This window comes from Pinus tabuliformis, chromosome 8 (assembly GCF_031772625.1).
Source record: "Pinus tabuliformis cultivar Carrire ecotype Pingquan chromosome 8, CPIR1, whole genome shotgun sequence".
NCBI classification, from domain to species: Eukaryota; Viridiplantae; Streptophyta; class Pinopsida; order Pinales; family Pinaceae; genus Pinus; species Pinus tabuliformis.
In genome coordinates, this window is record NC_142294.1 from 25,900,778 (window position 1) to 25,921,394 (window position 20,617).

Below are 20,617 nucleotides of genomic sequence, written 5' to 3' on the forward strand. Positions count from 1 at the left end.
ATTTGAAGTTACTTTCCCACAAAATAGGGGCATAATTTTGAATAGGCAGTTGCTGATCAACTGGGTAATTCCATTTCATCAAAGGAAATATAACATAAACAATTATAATATCCATAATATAGGCTGACATGCAAAACAACTGATCATATCTTGGAGGAGACAAAATGGAAAACTTAAGGGCATCTGTTAAATTCTGATAAAGAATATCGACCTTATTGAAATGCTTTGAATCATTGGGTCGATTGTGTATTAAAGCCATCCATTGCAATTTGAAATGCTTAGGGTCTTTCTCTCCATATAAATGGGACAAAATTTTGATGAGGAACCTAATAGGTCTTTTGAAAATGACAACCAAATATTCTTTTGATGACTTAAGTTTGAAGCCTTCTCTATCTTCTCATAACCAATGTTTGACAACTTTATCATAATTCCCTTCACACTTCTTGAATACTGTGTTGTTGAAGTTATCTAGAAACTGAGTGTTTAAGAAAACTTCGAGAGGACTAAGCTTGTAAATTGCTAAAAGTATTTGTGGATTCCAAGAGGCTATAACATTTTTGTTGCAATCTACTATAGTTCGGGTAGGAAAATCCAGATGTTGCATGACCCATGCAACCATGTCATAATAAGGAAATGTTTTCACTCTAGCATAAACTTTGTGCAATTTTGTACCTCTATTTTTTTCAAACTGAGTGTTTTTCTTCTGATTTGAAGTTTGAAAATTTAACTAGCTTATATTCTCAAAGAAATTATAAATTTCTTCCTACTTCATCATACTTGCCATCTGGGTTTTGAAGGTGGTGTCAGAAATGAGAGTTGGGTTAACATTGCAATCTTCTGGTTCTGGATTTTCGGCTCCCTTTAGGTGTTCATTAATTTGTTGAATAACTTGGTTTAATTTCGTAGATTTACCTTTCTTGCCCATGTTATGCCCTAAAAATGAATATAAAAAAAAATCAACTTCCTAGAAGAAATATCAAATTTAGTAATGCAATTCTCTATGACAGTGCATGTTTACCAGAAATTAGAAGCCTTGTGGTCAATTTGAACTTGTTTTTCTGTAATGAGAGGTAAGTTTCAGAGAACCAATGTAAACAGTATCTGAAGAAGAGATTACAAAATAGAAAGCGGAAAGTAGGAAAGTTGCTAAATTTTGTTTAAACCCTCGGGATGTGCAACAATAAATTTACGTGAGACGTTTCAACCACTTCTGTGCGAAAATTGAGGTGAGGTTGCATGGTAAGAGTTCGGGGAATGTTTTTTTCAAACATAACAGATTGCCATTTGGGAGTTAATTTTAAAAAAAAGTAAAGAAAACTATGGTTGGCATGCAAACCGATAAATAAAATATTTTATTCCTAGTCATAGTGAAATCTAGTCAGGTAGCTGGAAATCAACATGCTAGTAAACTGAAGTTTTTTTTCAGCGGTGACCGCGACCCCGACCTCTAGTGTAGTTCGGGTAAGATGTATGTCGATTATTCAGAGGCCAGTTGTGAAGAACATTCTTTCATTTTGTTTGACTATGTTGCTTGATCCCACTGTAGTCGGGAGTCAGAAGGTTGAAAACTTGTCAAATGTTTTTATGAAATAGAAAAGCCAGACCTCCGACTTGCATATTTGAATATTTTTTATTTTTTTGAATATTTGTGTTGCAAATATTTTTTTAGGTTTAAAAAAAAACTATTTATAAAAAGAAGAGAAAAATAGAGACAATTTTTTATATATGGTCCTTCTTATTTACTCCCTTAGCCTTATTAATCTAAGGGTTGATATTCGTAGGGTTTAATATTATTCATTGGGTTTATAATAAAATCCACAGGGTTTAAAATATGAATTCTAATGTGTTTAATATGAATCCCTTGGGTTCACCCATACCTTGGGTTTAAAATACTTATATAATCGAGGTGAGGTTGCATGGTTGGAGTTCGAGGGACGTTTTATTGAAACATAATTGATTTCCATTTGGGAGTTAATTTAGAAAAAAATAAAAGAAACCTATAAGAAAATTATGGTTGGCAGGTAAACCAGTAAATATAATATTTTATTCCTAGTTGGGTAGTCAGAAATCGAGACGGTGTTAAATTGAAGCTAGTCGGGTAGTTGAAAGTCAGGTAGCCAAAAGTGAGATAATGGTAGCCATTCGGGTAGTCGGAAGTCGGGACGATGTTAAAATAAAATTTCTGCCAGCAGAAACCGCGACCCCGACGCGGAGCACAGTTGGGGTGAGATGGAAGTCGGTAGTCGGGAGGTGGGTGTGAAGATGTTCTTTCATTTTATTTGAGTATGTAGCCTGACCTCGGTTTAGGCGAGAGTATGAATGTTGGTAACCCGAGTAATATTTTTATGAAATAGAAAGGTCCAACCTCCGACCTCCGACTTACATATTTTTATTATTTTATTATTTTTTACTTTTTATGTTGCATTTTTTTTAGTTTTTTTGAAAAAAAAAATTATTTACAAAAAAAAGAGAAGGAAAAGATAAATTTTTATATAGGTACCTTCTTATTTTATTTTCTTTTATACAGATAATAAAAGATTGACTTCATATGGAAATCCATCATGCTCAACCATCGCTGACCATGCTCAAAAGTTGCATATATGTTGGTTTATAATATAGATCATTTGAGTTTAATATAAAATAGTTGTCTTTAGTGCAACTTTTTGGAAGCTTTTTCGGTGGATTTTTTCGGTCTAATTTCTCTAAAATCCGACAAGAATTCATTGAAATCACAAGTTTGATGGGTAACCCTTGCACAATAGAAGTGCCCTAGGGGTTTTTAAGGGTGCTGAATCCATATATACATTCAAAAAACTAGTTTAAATAACACAAATCAAGATTTGACCACAAATTTTTCCACCGGATTCCGACGCCGGAAACTCCAAAAAGTCGCACTAAAGACAACTCCTAATATAAATCCCTTGGATTTGTAATGTGTTTGGTTTTTTAGTATATTTCTTTGGGTTTATAATATCACTCCCTTAACTTTATTAATTGTATGTTATTCGTAAAGTTTAATATTATTGACAACGTTTATAATAAACTTCCTAGGACTTAGTATTATTCATAGGGTTTAATAGTATTTTTATTATTAAATCCATATTCATATTATTATTATTATTATTATTTGGTATTGATTGATTATTATACATTTATCAATAAATATCAATACATATAATAATCAATAAATATCAATTAATAATATTAATATTTTCAAACATATTTACTAATATGGTTGTGCATGTGATTGATTGATATATATTTATCTGTGATATTTATTTTTTAAATAAATAGGATTATGCTAATTTAAATAATAAAAAAATTGATTTTAGTTTTTGTTTGATTGTAAACTTTAGTGATATAATTTAGAAAAATTTAATATTCAAAATTTTTTAATTTGTTATATTCAAAAATACATTTTTAATATTAAAAATTGACAATTTTTTTCAAAATTAAATATTTAAATTTTAACCAGAAAAACCAAAACATTTATAATTACACTACAAAATTAATTAATAACTAGAAATTTCACGAAAACAAATTCACAAGTCCAAACATTCAAGTCAAAACATGCCAAGAGTGTTGTGCTTTTTTCTCGAGTTGTGGCTCTAGATTCTATAGGTGGTCACTTGTCAAGAAATCTATTTAATCAACTTTATAATTAATTACATTACGAGCCGAGTTGCAAACGCTGAATTTTCGAATCAGGCTTTTGGCTTTTTCAATCAGCTAATGACGCTTGGAAAAGCCAACTTCGGTTTCCATGGAAAAGTTCCCACTTGAGTTGACATGGCAAAACAACACACATTGAGCACAATATTACAATGATAGTTATTTTAAACTATAGTTATCAAGTTCTAATTCGAATGTATAGAAAAAATTTGATTGATTAAAATTTAACATGAAAAAAATTAGGAAGAATATCTCTTAAAACTATTTAAATATATTGTTTTTCAATATTTAAAAAAACGAAATGGAAAAATTATAATTTTGATAATATCAAAAACTTCTTAAAATTGTTTATTGCAAATAAAATTATATACAAGAACAAACCTTATAGTTTTACATTTAGAATAATAAGTTGCGGAAATTTTTATATTTATTTATATATCTAACTATTTTATAGATTATATAATTTGACGTTCAATAAACTGAATTTCTATACAAATTCCATATTACACATAATCATACAAATTCCATATTATCATATATTTTATGTTACTAACATCTTTTATTCTTTATAATATAATAATATAAGTCTTACAATTTTATACTTACTCAAAATTCCAAAAAAAAATCCACCTTGAAAAAAATCATAATTTTTTTCTGTTTTATCTAAATTTGATAATTATATCGGCCCCACATATACAAATTATTAATTATACATTAAAAATAACACATACGTATACATACATCAATACTCTCCTTTACAAACCTGCGTTCTCTATTAACCTATTCTTTAGCTTTTGTATATCACAGGCCCTAATATATTCTATAACTTTTGATATACATATCATAGGCCCTAACATATTCTATAACTTTTATTATACATCCCAAGCCATAAGTTAATATATATTAACATGAATTTCATTAAAAACTTGCCTTCAAAATTTCATTGAAATGTGCGTTGTTCTCCCTATATGATCTAGTCCTGCACCGAACTGCGAATCGACGCTATAGCTTTTCGTATACATCCTAAGTCTAAGGTTAATATATATTAACATGAATTTCATTAAAAACTTGCCTCAAAAATTTCATTGAAATGTGCATTGTTCGCGTCCTGCACCCAACTTCGAATGACATATTATTCGACAAACCGAATCGAACAATCGAATTTCCAAAGTTTTTCCATCAGTGAAATTCGGTAACTATGTTTTAAACTGCAAAAATTAACTCTAACCATTTAAGTTTTTTTTTTCATAAACTTCCTTTTTGTTTCTTTTATTATTATTAATATTATTATTATTAAAAATTTGTTTAAAATATTAAATCTAAATAATTTGAATGTTTTAAAAAAATTCCAAAAAACTAAACTTATTTTGAATAATCAAAATTCAGTAATATCACAAACCAACTCAACAAACTTATCACCAAGTTCCAAAGAAAATAAAAACATCAATTAATTAAACTACACCAAATAACAAATACTCTACACACAAACATCAATTAATTAAACTACACCAAATAACAAATACCCTACACACAACACAGTTTGTAGAGCGATTCACTTGAGGTTGAGTTTTCATCTATGCTCTGAGGCACTTGACGTTGTGCCAAATGAATATGTGTTATCGGAACCAATGATACAACTTTCAAAGTATTTCGATTTGTTCATAAGGCAATAAATCATGTCTCGATTTGTGTCGAGGAACAAATAAGGAGAATTTTTCAAGAGGACAATGTGAGGTCAAGAGGATATGGGCAAAGTATCCAATGGGCTTTTCGATGGAGCTTCATTTTTTAGGGTATGTGGCAGGGGCGTTCATAGTAATGAAGCCAAAGCATTTTTTCGTTTTTGCTGGTATAGTGGAGATAGGTGAAATAATAGTGCAGAGATTCCAGCACTTTTGAGAATCTTATTTTGTGTTAAATGACTTACAATTGAAGAAATTGATGTATATGGGGACTCTAAAAAAGACCTCTTAAAGAATGTTATAAAATAATGGTGGAAATAATAAAATAAGATTAGATTACATTATCAAATTTTAGAGGAAAAATAAGCAAAAACTACTTTTTCAACTCGTATTTTCAATTTATCTCCCTACGGTTTTACTCAAATTTCGAGCGAGAGCACTCGTTGATGCATAATTTAATTCTTCATCCAAGGAGTATTCATGTTGCATACTTTCGATGGATCTTGCTACACAAAAAGTGAGAAATACATCTTTCATGTATTTATCAATTTTTTTGTCACAGGTTCTAGCGAAAGTATGTAACATGGGTACTCTTTGGATGAGGAATTAAATTATGCATCCAACAAGTGTTCCGGCTCCAAATTTGAGTAAAAACATAGGGAGATAAGTTGAAAATATGATTTGAAAAAATAGTTTTATTATTTTATTATTTTTTAATCTTTTTACTTTTTTACTCCAAAAATTATGAATCATCCCCCATGGCTGACATCATCATCTTGAATTCTATTGGTTCTTATAAAGTTGATTTTAGTTGTACATTTTTGTTTCGAGACCCATTTTAGACCTCAAAATTTCTCTAATGATGCGTTCAAAAGAGATCAAGTTTCAAGTCAACATCTCTCACAAACTGGATGCATTGAATCAAACAATTGACAAAGACATTCAAGAGGATTTCTTTTTCACATATCTTCAAAGAACATAATCAAGTCACGGAGGGTCTGTCAAAAAATGGTGTTGGTGTGATTCAGACAAGATCAATAACCTTTGAAGGCAGTTCCTTTCAGTGTTCGGGGATCATTAAAATATGAAAACAATAATAGACTATTTAATAATGGTGTATTTTTTAATAGGTTTATATTTCAAGTCGTTTTCTATAGCCAGACTTTTGATAGATCTTTTAGATCCTTGTAGGAACTAGAAAGGGTAATATTGCTAGATGAAGCCATAATTGTAATAGTGAGTTGAAACAAATGTAAGAACAAATGATAAAGATGGATGATCCATGAGGGAAAAATGTCAACAATAAAGTTTTGAAGGATAGAAATGGAATACAAGATTGTAAGGGGATGAGATAAATCCATGAATATGTAACTACTTTTCTTTTTAATGAAAGTATGTGAAGTTTTTCTTATTGAAAAAAAAGTTTAATTGTTTACAGTTTTGGAATATTTTTATCATATTTTTAGATAAATTTATCTAAAATTTCATGGGAATTTGTTAGAACTACATATTTGATATGTAAACTATGCACAATTAAAATGTTTAAGGGATTTTTAAAAGTACTATCCATTTATATATTCAAAAGTTGATTTTAAATTGTCAATTAATCCTTCGGGATATTGTAACATTATTAGATTAGAATTAATAGTTTAGGTTGTTTTCATTTACAGTTAGCAAAACCACCAGACACTTTTGATCTGGTAAATGTTCTTTGTTTGTATACATATTTGATGATTTTAATTAATAAGATTATGTTTTGATTGTGGAGTTTATTGGGCCTGTACAGTGGTATTAGGGTGTGCGGTTTGGAAAGTGCCGGAGTAATGATCCATTGTGCTTGGTTTGAACTCCAGTGACATTTTGTAAGGTGGACAAGTTCTTGCTGTGAATGTGTGAGGTGGTTGAGTTGCAGAGTTGGTGATTTGACTTGGCGGGAGTCGTTGCGTGGGACCAGTTAACAGTGCACGTGACTGATGGTTTTAGAAACCACCCCGACACCACACGTCGTGGTATTTGAAACCAGTCTGGGTGCCCTCGTAATGAATGTGGGCTATCGATTAGTGCATTGAGTGGTTTTCTTCAAACTGCATCTTGGGACCACACATCACGTTAAAGTACGATAAGCATTGCGTTGTTGTACATTGTTGGATCTGTCAGAGAAAATCCAGATTGTTGATTGGATTTGGTCGTTATGCGCATGTGAGAAAAGCCTCGATGCAGTCATAAGGTTAGTTGTAAAATTCTTCATTAATTAATTTTGATGTCTCAAGCCATTATAAGCCCCCCACACACACACAGATGTGTGTGTGTGTGTGTGTGTCCTGAATAGGTTTTGACAACCTAGTTTAGGACGAATACATTACATTTTTTATACAAGCTGCGTATATAGCCTCCACGCTATACACAAGATATAATTTTTTATTTACACAATTTATCGATTAAAGACTGAACTAAATCAATTTTTCTCGAGTTTTTTAATCTCATTTTACAAAAATGAAATCCATAATTTCTCTGGTTGGAGTTGTCCTTTTTTGGAAAGAAAATTACCCATAATGGATAAGAAAACTAAAGAGTGCGTTGGTTTTTAATGATTTGTGGCAAGATGTTTGCTAAGGAAAAAAAGTCACGGATGATAAAAAAAAAATTGCACCAAAACCTCCAGATGATGAAAAACAACATGCCTTCTGGGAAGTCAAGAACAATAAATCTTATGCTATGATTACAACATTAGTCTCAAAAGAGGTAAGCAAATACATTCATTCCTGTAAGACAACATATGAAGCATTAGACATTTTAAAGGAACTATATGATTCACATTCAGAATTAGAGATTTTTCAGTTGTTATTGAAATTATTTAATTTGGAGATCAAGGACAATGATCCAATGAGTTTGACTTATGAAATTAAGGCTATTTTCCATGATATGGAATCCACAAGTGTTAAAGTAGACTTACAATTAACTACCTTCATCAAAGCCTTGCACCCTGCATATTCCCACTACTTGGAGTCTCTCCAAGCTAGTGGACAATTAAAGGATATTACTTTTGATAAACTAGTGAATAAAATTGCAAAAAGAGAAAAGGATTTTGGGAAGAAAGAGTTTGTTTCTAATTTACATACAGAAACCTTATGACATGCACGAAAGGAACAAAAATCACAAGGTGAATCTACTAGAGATGGCAAGAATCCCAAAGGCTGAGGCAGAAGAAACTTTAGAGGAAGGGGGGCCAAAAATAACAACAATCAGGGTGATAGACAACAAAATGACTAGAGACAGAAGAATTTTCAATCTAATAAACAAATATCAGATGTTATATATGTGGCAAAATTGGTCATAGTTCAGTTAATTGTATGATTCATTGGGAGAAGATTAATTATGAAAAGAAAGAAAAAAATAATGAAAAGAAAGTGCAACCACCTTCTCACAAAAGAAAAACAAAATAATTTGCTCATTATATAGTTGCTCAAAAGAATTTCAACACTGATAATGTTTTTAATACTTCATTTTCTTCATGTGAGGATAGTTGGATATTAGATTCAGGTGCTACCTGTCATATGACATTCAGGAAAATATCTTTTTGAAATTTTCAGTGATAATGTTGATAGTGTTGTATATTTTGCTGATAAATATGAAGTTAAACCATCAAGAATTGGGTTAATTAGATTAAAGATTCCACTTTTAGCAGATTATGTTTTAAAGGATGTTCTTTATATACCACAATTTCAAAGGAACTTGATGTCCCTCATTCCTATCAGAAAAAAGGACATTCAATCCATATTTTTTATGGAATTATTGAAATCCATAGAGCAAGTGATAATTCAATAATTATGACTAGTGTAGAAGAAGGTACATTATTGAAATTAAATAGCACTCCATCTACTACACAATCTGCCACAAATTTAGCTCTATTAGTGCAACAAAACAATCTTTTGCCTTCTAGTTTGTTATGGCATCCAAGATTTGGTCACATCAACTATAACAACATTAGAATTATGAAGGAGCAATACATTAAAGGTCTCCCACTATTCCAAGAAATCTCACACCATTCGATGCTTGCATTTTGGGAAAACATTGTAAACAACCATTTCATGGTTTTGTTTTTAGATCTTCTATAAAATTAGGCCTTATACATTCAGATTTATGTGGACCTATGTCTGTACCAACTGCCAATGGAAATAAAAATATACTCACCTTTATTGATCACTATTCGAGGATATGTTGAGTTTATCTTTTGAAGGAAAATCACAAGTTTTTGATATGTTTAAAACATTTCATGCTATGGTTAAAAATTAAACTCAACATAATATTGGTACATTACGGACAAATAATCAAGGTGAATATACTTCTAAATATTTTGAACAATATTTAAGAGATAATGGCATCAAAATCCAAACAACTATTCCATATAGTCCACAACATAATGATGTTGCATAAAGGATGAATAAGACTTTGCTTAACATGGTTAGATCAATGATGTTTTTCAAAAATGTCAAGTTAATGCTTTGGGGAGAAGCAATACTATGTGCAACATACATTAAAAATAGATGTCCTTCTTGTGTCATCAACAAAAGATCACCATATGAACTTTGGTACAACAAATTACTAGCAGTTCAACATTTTAAAGTTTTTTGATCTACTTGTTATGCACTTATTCCTAAGCATCAAAGAAACAAATTAAATTCCAGATGTCGAAAGTGTATTTTTCAGGGTTATTCCAATACTTCAAAAGCATACAGGTTATGATGAAGAAAACAAAAATTATATTCCTTCCAGAGATGTCATTTTTTTAGAATCTACAAAAGATTTCTCCACTTGTTGATAGACATCTTTCTCATTTTAAAAAAATGCATTTAAGAAATTTTATTTTGAATATGAAAATAAAGTTCCACATATTGAAGGGTGGGGGGGTGTGGTTCCCATTCTGGATCAGTCAGTCTGTTTTCCATCTTTAATTCATGAAGATGTTTCTGCTGAAGAAATTTTGGAAGATAATGTTATTTCTGCAGAGTCAGAAAGTGTTCCTATAGAACCTGTACTTCAGGATGTGCAACCCTCACAACCACTTCAACAACCTTTGAGAAGATCCACTCATATTCACAAATTTCCAAGAAAATATGATGATTATGAGAAATAAATTTCTTATACAGGTAATGTTTCTCATGATTGTGAATATAATTTTTCCAATATTGTTGAACTTAAATGTTTTGAAGATATTGATTTTTGCAATTGTGGTAAAATTCTACCTTGGATAGATCAAATGACCGAGATAATGATTGAATTAGATTCCCCTTTTTAAGAGGACCAAAATTGACCTAAAGATCACCCAATTTGGTCAAGCAGAAATTAAGTTTTAAATTATTTTATTAATTCATTCATTATGAAATGGGTCGGCCCTAACCACTTGGGTAACTGCTTGGGTCACTCTTAAACCCAAGTAAACCCTCAAGAAAACCTATAAAAGGAAGTGACCTTAAGCTCATTTGGACACACTCAAGTTATGTTTTCTATTATTCTACTTTGTTTTGGCTCGCACAGGTTCATTGGCAGAAGTCCTCACTGGGTCTGAGTTCACAGGAGAAAGGTTCGCTCTGGGTTAGGGTATTTTGGATCTCGGTCACTGGCACATTTCAGAGGTTTTTTGTCCTCAATTGTAGGCACATAGTGGGTAAGAGAGCGACTTTGGACCTCTGGCCACTGGGAGGCAGTTCAGAGGGAGCAACTTTGGGTTTAGAGATAGATTGAAAGGTTCCGGTCCCCAGTCACTTGCTTCAGGTAGCCTAGGGAGCGAATTTGTCAGTTCAGTCACTCGAATAGCACTATCAGGGTGCGACTTTGACTTTTTGGTCGCTCGGACAACCCAACAAGAGATCGACTTTGGTTCTTCTCTGTTCAAGGCCATAGTCACAGGCACAAAGACCTCCTGGGAGCGACTTTGTTGTTATAGTCGCTCAGATAATGTCTTTGTGAGTGCGACTTTGAAGTTTTCAGTCGCTCACAGACAATACTGATGAGAGCGACCCAGTTCAGATCTGGGTTTTTGGCATCTCGACATCAATGATCTGTGGATCTAGGTTTCTCTGCTGCATATCGGTGGATCTGAGTTTCTCTGTTGTTATGACAGATTTGTAGATCTATAGATCTGGTTTATTGTTACCTATTGCTGCTAATATGTATTGGGCTCATTGTACTAAGTGCTCTAACTTTTTTATGACGATCTAAGAAGAAGAATAAAATTTTCAAGGGTTTTCCCCATAGTGGGTTTTTCCTTGGTTGTGGACCAATCCTGGTGTCTTTGTGTTCTGTTGCATTGATGATAATGATGATGATGATGTTGTTTCTTTATATGTTATTGCCCATGTTGATGTATAATAGTGTATATCTGAATAATGAAATGATGATATGGGGTGAAATTAAAGTATTAATGGTGAAATGGAACTATGATAGTAAAGAACAATGTTGCCTTAAGGAAAATTAACATGGTATCAGAGCTAGGCTGAAGAAAAACCATGGATATCACCCCGATGATGACACCATTGATGGAAGCAAGAAGAGGATGGTGGAGACCTATAAGAATTGTAGGGTTTGAAGAAAACCCTAGGCATCTTGATGATTAGGGTTTGATGTATTATATGAGGTTAGGGTTGGAGAGAAAATCTTTGTCTATGGAAATTTTTTGAGATTTAATGTATGAAACTCGAATATGATATATGTGAATATGCTCAAGCACTCGTGGAAGATTTGCTGAAGTTACAGATAGGATAATCCTTAGTAGATTTGGTTGGATACTTGAAGACAAAATTGGTATATGGACCATGGACATTTATGGCTCTTGAAGATTGATTCAAGAGGGAGAGGATCACCTCTCATTGAAGATAAGTATTTCTTGACTTATGATACTTCTTACTTATAGATTTGATGATTATGTTTATTGTTACATATGTATTTGAGTATATGGATGTTTCTAACCTCCATGATGAGATGTGATGAGTAGGTCCTTCTTGAGTATCATTTTGAGATGAATATATGGAAAGAGGTAAAGAGGTACTTACTCAAAATTGCAAAAAAAAAAAAAAAAAAAAATCAAGTGGAAAAAAATCATAATTTTTTTCTATTTTTATCTAAATTTGATAAATATATCTCCCCACATATTTACAAATGATTAATTTATACATTAAAAATAACACATATATCAATACTCTCCTTTACAAAATTACGTTCTCTGTTAACCTATTTTTTAGCTTTTGTATATATCATGGGCCCTAACATATTCTATAACTTTTGGTATAAATCCCAAGCCATAAGTTAATATATATTAACATGAATTTCATTAAAAACTTGCCTTCAAAATTTCATTGAAATGTGCATTGTTTTCCTTGTATGATCTAATCCTGCACCGAACTTTGAATCGACACTATAACTCTTCGTATACATCCTAGGTCATAGGTTAATATATATTAACATGAATTTCATTAAAAACTTGCCTCCAAAATTTAATTGAAATGTGCATTGTTCGCCTTGTATTATCTAGTCCTGCACCGAACTTCGAATGACATATTATTCAATGAAACAAATCGAAAAATCGAGTTTCTGAGTTTTTTCCATTAGTACAATCAAATTTGATAACTATGTTTTAAACTGCAAAAAATGACTCTAACCATTTAAGTTTTTTACTTTTTTCATGATATTTATTTCTAGTGAGATTTGTTTAGAATATTAAGTCTAAATAATTAGAATGTTTAAAAAAATTCCAAAAAGCTAAACCTATTTTAAATAATCAAAATTTAGTAATATCACAAGCCAACTTAACAAACTTATCACCAAGTTACAAAGAAAATAAAAACATCAATTAATTAAACTACACCAAATAACAACTACTCTACATGCAGTGGAGTTTCCAAAGCGATTCACTTGAGGTTGAGTTTTCATCTATGCTCTGAGGCACTTGACGTTGTGCCAAATGAATATGTGTTATTGGAACCAACGATACAACTTCCAAAGTATTTCAATTTGTTGATAAGGCAATAAATCATGTCTCGATCTGTCTCAAGGCATTTGAGTTTGTTCTAATGTTGAAACCACGTGATGCAACATGCAACCTTGATTGTTTTTTATATTGATATACTTTATGGAGATTGGGCCAAATAAGGAGAATTTTTTAAGAAGACAATGTGAGGTCAAGACGACATGGGCAAAGTATCCAGTGGGTTTTTCGATGGAGCTTCATCTTTTAAGGTATGTGGCAGGGGGCGTTCATAGTAATGAAGACAAAGCATTTTTTTTGGCTGGTATAGTGGAGATGGGTAAAATAATAGTGCAAAGCTTTTGGCACTCTTGAGAATCTTATTTTGTGTTAAATGACTTACAATTGAAGAGATTTATGTATATGGGGACTGTGAAAAAGGCCTCTTAAAGAATGTTATGAAATAATAGTGGAAATAATAAAATAAGATTACATTACATTATCAAATTTTAGAGGGAAAAAATGTCCAACTTTTGTATTGTGAAGTACGCGGACCAAGGACTTGGCTGGGGATTCTGAGAAGAGGCGATTAGGGCCAAATCTCTGCAGCTCCTGATCACGGCTCTGCAAGCCTGCCAACCATTCAGGAACGCGACAGATAGATCCCTCAGGGCCATTCTGAACTGATTCGACACATGCATAACACAGGGGGGGTTCGACCCCCCCAAACTCCACGCCCTTCATATTCGGCAGCATACCCTCGGACGCCTTCAATACTCCATCCAGCTCCAGATCAGCGGAACAAAGCAACGATTCAGCGCCCAAAGGATCTGCGTCCGAAGGGCAAACTCCAGGACAACGCCGCGAGCAAACTCAGTCCACATGCAAGCCCATATAAAAAAAAATACCCAAACTAATCATTGATGACCCTTGGATTGAGGAGTACAGGGACCATATGAGCAAGCCGGCCCTGATCTGTAGATTCATGGGGGTTAGACTTCACGAAAAGGCCCTATGCTGGTGTATCAACCAAAAATGGAAACCTAAAGGGGACTACAATCTTCAGTTGGGATCGAGAGGCTTTTTCACAGTAATTTTCGCTCACAAGGATGACAGAGACCGCATATTCGAAGGCGGCCCGTATTTCTACAACTCTGCAGGATTATACATAACTTACTGGAGGCCAAACTTTGCACCAGAGCAAGAGGATTTCAAGAAAGTTCCGGTATGGATCCGCCTGCACTCTCTACCTGTGGATTACTGGAACAAACACATCTTGGAGGCCATCGGAAACCAGTTGGGAGTCTTCATCAAAGCCTCGGATCTCACTATACAAGGTAAGTACACAGCCTATGCTAGACTCTGTGTTTACATGGACATCTCAGGGCCCCTCCCAGACCATATGGAACTGATCCATAAAGAAGTGCAATGGAAGCAAACCATAGACTACGAAAATATCCCTTTCAGATGCCGCACATGCAGACAACATGGCCATCTAAGTCACAGCTGCACTGCAAATAAACCACAACCTCAGGCCCAACAAGAACAAGAGGCTACTCCAACGCCTGGCTTCACCACAGTCGCAAGAAAGAGCAGAGGCAAGAAAGGAAAAAAGCCTACAAAACCCCCCACCAATACCAACCCTACCAATAAAGCCTCCACACAGCAAAACAACTTTGAAGTTCTGAGCAACCTTGATTCACCGGAGCACCCCAAAGTCTCACAGGCCCCCACTGCTCAGGATCCACCGTTATCCAATCAACCCATGACGACGATCAATGCTCCAAGCACAACCTCTGTCTCTTCTCAAGCCCAGGCACTGCAACAAAACCCAAATCTCGCTTCCAACCAGACTACTACCGGCCACACCTCAATGCAAACCCTGCAATGCACTGAACCGCAACCAGATCAGCCCTCCACTACAACCTCAAGCAATCCTCTGGAGGAGATTTTGGGAGATCTTGATCTCCAAAAGGTCAATGAGCAATGGTCCAAACTGGGCGTGGATGCCATTCCCCAGGAACACTTGGAGAAGATAGAAATGGCATACCTACAGCTGGAATACATCAACCAAAATACAGCCAAAAGGCAATGGGGAAATAGCAACCAAACAGGTATTCAAGCCAACCTGGATCTGGATCAATACAAACCACAAGGACCAGGCAGAAAACGGGGACGCAAATCCACCAGATAGCAAATACAAGAGCTAGGCAGACGTCTCATCAATGAAGGAAAAATCAGGGCCTTGGTCCTATCTGCTCCAAAGAAAGCTCAATGAAAATCACAACCTGGAACATCAGGGGGCTTAACGGCACCAGCAAAAGAAGAATCCTGAAAAATCGCATATTCTCGCAGCACCCAGACATTGTCCTTCTGCAAGAATCCAAATGCTCTCCCAAGGGCACAGAAACGCTAAAAAAACTTGTTTCCAACAGTCATCAATGTATAAGCATAGATGCCCTTGGGCAATCAGGAGGGTTATTAACATTTTGGAACAAAAACAAATTCTTCTTGCAGAATTCTCTCTCCACCAAGAATTCATTATCGGTCATCCTCAACATGCCTGATTCAAGCCAATCGATATGTATCACCAATGTGTATGGGCCTCAAAGAATACAGGAAAAGCTGAAGATGCTGAAGGACCTAGACGAAGTCAGACAACACCATGGGGCAACTCACTGGATTGCAGGCGGAGACTACAATATGATCACCACTCTAGCGGAGAAAAAGGGAGGCTTACGAAAATTGGATAAGGACTCGGAGGCATTTAACACCTTTATTGCTGAATCCAGACTTACTGACATCCCTACAGTCAATGGTTTGCATACCTGGAATAATAAGCAAGGAGGAAACAGGCAGATAGCATCAAGGCTCGATCGGTTCCTCTTATCGGAATCCATTCTGCTGCAAAACATCGACATGGAGGCCAACCTTCTGCCTATAGGAGGCTCGGATCACTGGCCTGTGCAGATCCACTTCACCAATCTAGAAAAGCCCCACAACAGACCTTTCAGATTCGAGGCCTTTTGGACAGAACACCCTACTTTCATGGAAAACATAAAAAGCTGGTGGACTCAAACCACCATAAGAAGCGACAACATCATGTATATCTTCCAGCAAAAGCTCAAAACCATCAAATCCAACCTCAAACGATGGAACAAAGACACCTTTGGAGACATCTTTCAAGCCAAAAAAGAACTTGAGGAAAAAATGGCGCTACTACAGCAAACAATGATCACAGAAGGGCATGATGAGGAAAGGAAAGCTCAAGAAACAAATCTACAAAGACAATGGGAAGAACGACTTAAGCAGGAAGAGATGCAGTGGAGACAGAAATCGAGGGTGCAATGGCTAAAGCAAGAAGAACGCAACACCAGTTTCTTCCATAAGTCCACTATCCAGCACAGAGCCTGCAATCGAATACTCTCTCTCAAAAAGCTGATGACGATAAGGTGTTCTCCAGGGAGCACATTGGGAATGAACTCAACACTTATTTCACCTCTCTTCTCAGCGAACCAAGCCTAAACAGAACCCAAGCCATCAATGCAATCACTGATGCCATTCCCAACCTTGTTACTCAGGAGCAAAACTCCCTCCTTCTAAAGGATTTTACCGAGCAGGAGATTGAAGAGACCATCTTCACCATGGCCACAAACAAGGCTCCCGGACCGGACGGATTTACAATTGAATTTTTTAAAGCCTGCTGGTCCATCATTAAAGAAGACCTCCTCATTCTGGTAAGGAACTTTCACAAAACCAAAAAAGTGCTACCAACCATCAATGCCACTTTCCTCACCTTAATTCCCAAATCTGGCCAGGCTGACTCCGCGGACAAGTTTCACCCCATCGCCCTTTGCAATGTCCTCTATAAAATCATTTCCAAATTGATGGCTAATAGACTCAAACCCGTCCTCCCTTCAATTATTTCTCAGGAGCAAACCGACTACGTCGAAGGAAGGCAGATCACGGACAACATTATCCTCACCCAGGAAGTGCTGCATTCTCTCAAAACGAACAAGACTCCAGGCATGCTTATCCAGCTTGACCTGTCAAAGGCCTTTGACAGAATCAGCTGGAAATACATGAGAGCAATCCTCCAGGCTTTCGGATTCAGTCAGCAATGGATAAATTGGACAATGGAACTGGTCTCAGGCGCTTTCTTCTCCATCCTGCTGAACGGAGGACCCCTTCAACCCTTCACACCATCCAGAGGTATACGGCAAGGAGATCCCTTGTCTCCTTTTCTCTTCATCATAATGGCAGAAGGGCTGGGCAGATCTTTAACCAAGGCAAGAAGGCAGAATCAACTCAAAGGCATCAAACTGGCACACCAAGGACCCACAGTAACGCATCAGCAATTTGTAGACGATACAATGCTCATGGGCGCCCCCACAGTGCAGGAAGCTCGAACCATCAGCCAAGTGTTAAAGACTTTCTCGGAGGCCTCAGGTATGGAAATTAATCTTACCAAATCAAAAAAAAAAATTCTTCAACACATCCATTCCTGTGCAAATAAATCTCAGCAGAATTCTGCAGATCCAAAAGACCTCCCTTCCAACTAAATATCTGGGCATACCACTTTCGGAATATGCCTACAAATCTGCCAACTGGGAAGCCCTCCTCAACAAAATGAAAGCTCGGCTAAGCAACTGGACATACCGAGCCTTAAACATGGCTAGCAGACTGATCTTAGTCAAATCAGTCCTGCAAACCATGCCAGCATATATGTTCTCAGCACTAGCAGCACCTAAGGCGGTGTACAAATCCATCTGAAGCATTCAGCAATCCTTCCTCTGGAATGGAGCCTCGAAGCAATCCAAATGGGCCCTCATCAAATGGACAGACATCTGCAAACCAAAAAGGGAGGGAGGTTTGGGCCTAAGAGATCCAGAAATATTAAGCAAGGTCGTAGCAGCAAAAATCTGGTGGAGATGGGTAGAAAATCCTAGCTCCCTGTGGGGAACCTGGTGGAAAGCGAAATACACAACTCAAGTCAGGGACAGAGACCTCATTCGGCTGACCGGCACCAGGCAAGGATCCCCCATCTGGAACAAAGCCTGGGAGAACAGATATATCGTGCAGCAGCACAGCTTCTGGGAAGTGCACCAAGGAAAAACTGCCCTCTTTTGGGAAGATGCTTGGCAGCAGCTTCCAACCTTGGAACACCCAGACTGGAATATTCTTAAAAGAGCTATGCAGGAGGCCGGCAAGGTTACGGTAGCAGACTACTGGCAACCTGCAAGCGAGGCCACCACCTGGCAAAAGTGGCTATCCAGAGAACAATGGCAAGCTCAAGCAGGCCTGATGAACGTAGACCAGCTTTTACAAGACCTGGACAAAAGAAGAATCCTTATTTCCAACAAAGAGGACATCCTGAGATGGGGAAGAAATCCCAAAGGAATGTTCAACCTCAAAGAAGCATATCACATCTTGGCGGCCTCTCTGGATCCGCAACCAGACCACAGTTGGCAAACCCTTTGGAGAAGAGGAACATGGCCAAAAATCACACTTTTCTCCTGGCTGGTCATGCACAACAAAGCACTCACATGGGACAATCTTCAAAAACGAGGCTTCATAGGCCCTTCATGATGCATACTCTGTGAGGATCACCCAGAAACTCTCAATCACATACTCAATGCCTATCCAATGGCCTGCTCTCTGTGGGATGACATGGCTATGATCTTCAGACAATCTGACAGAAATAGAGACTCCACTCAACTCTCACTCAGCCAGTGGAGAACATCCATGTCCTCCAATCCCTTGGTCAACAGTGCCTGGAACTTAATACCGGGAGCAATAGCCTGGATCCTTTGGAAAGAACAAAACGCACGAGTCTTCAAAAACTCTGCACTGGCAGTAAGCATGCTGATAGGAAAAGTGAGACAGCTCATCAAAGAAACGGTCAATGCCATGGGCACTTTGCAGAAAGAGGGAAACACTTCACCGAATGATGACAGAATCATTCAAATCCTAAATCTTCAAACCCAGATCAACCCTGCTGGTAAAAACTGCGTCTCCAACGGAACAACGCAGGACAATTGGACTCTGCCCCCTTCAAACACGTTCAAACTCAATTTCGACGGGGCTTCAAGAAAGAACCCGGGAATAGCTGGATATGGGGGCGTAGTAAGGGATCACACAGGCACAATTCATCTCGTCTATCATGGCAACATCGGAGTGAACACCAACAACGCTGCAGAACTAATTGCTCTCATTCAGGGTCTCATTCTGGCAGGCCGCTACAGATTTCTACCACTGATAGTGGAAGGAGACTCGGAGATCATAATCAGGATGATAAAGAAACTCCAGATGGGAGCGCAGGTACATAAAGTTACCCCCAGCTGGAGACTGTCGGCAACACTGCAGGATCTCCAAAATCATCTCTGCAACTTGCAAGGGATTACATTCCAAGCAGTTCGTAGAAAGGCAAACAAGATAGTTGATGTCTTAGCAAATGCAGGGATAGATTCCCAGATGGCAGAATTCCACAGCCTCTGGCACGATCTAGCAGAAGGAGTGCTCAAAGAAAACTGCAAAAAGATCCAGCAGACAGATCTGCACACTTAGGCCTCGACAGCAAGGCACACTATGGCTCCAAACACCGGAAGGAATGTTAAACCATGGCAGAAGCGCCACTGAAAAGAGAAGATCTGCAGATGCGCCACTGAAAAGAGAAGATCTGCGCCAACAGGCTTGCGCAATCAAGATTGGAGACACATCACTGCACACCCAAAAGACGCATCAATAAAATGAATGCTCATCCACTTCAAGCACGACAATCTCAGGAACTTCAGGCAGCAATCTGCCCACCTCGCAGCATTCTGCCCACCTCGCAGCAAGATGCCCACCACTCTTGCAGGATCACCTCACGGGCTCCATGAAAACTCTACTTAGACAGCGCACTGTATATGCTGCAGGCATTTGCCTGGAAAGGCCACCCAGTCAACGCAGGCAGGTCGCTCTGACCCCTGCGGACCATTGTATTTTTATTCTCAATCATTAATATAACTGCTTAATTTTACAAAAAAAAAAAATTAGAGGGAAAAAAGAAAAAAAACTATTTTTTCAACTCGTATTTTCAATTTATCTCCCTACAGTTTTACTCAAATTTCAAGCGAGAGCACTCGTTGATGCATAATTTAATTCTTCATCCAATGAGTATTCATGTTGCATACTTTCGATGGATCTTGCTACACGGAAAGTGAGAAATACATCTTTCATGTATTTTTCAATTTTTTTGTAGCAGGTTCCATCGAAAGTATGTAACATGGGTACTCTTTGGATGAGGAATTAAATTCTGCAT

The 20,617-nt window shown here is 36.5% G+C and overlaps 1 protein-coding gene across 1 annotated transcript; it reads left to right on the plus strand.

Annotated features, from left to right (window-relative positions):
• The first annotated feature begins 15,588 nt into the window (after positions 1-15,588).
• Positions 15,589-16,839, plus strand: LOC149233967 (uncharacterized). The gene has a single exon (XM_089368109.1). It carries the CDS (start codon positions 15,589-15,591, stop codon positions 16,837-16,839), a length of 1,251 nt encoding a protein of 416 aa, XP_089224235.1.
• Positions 16,840-20,617: the final 3,778 nt, after the last annotated feature.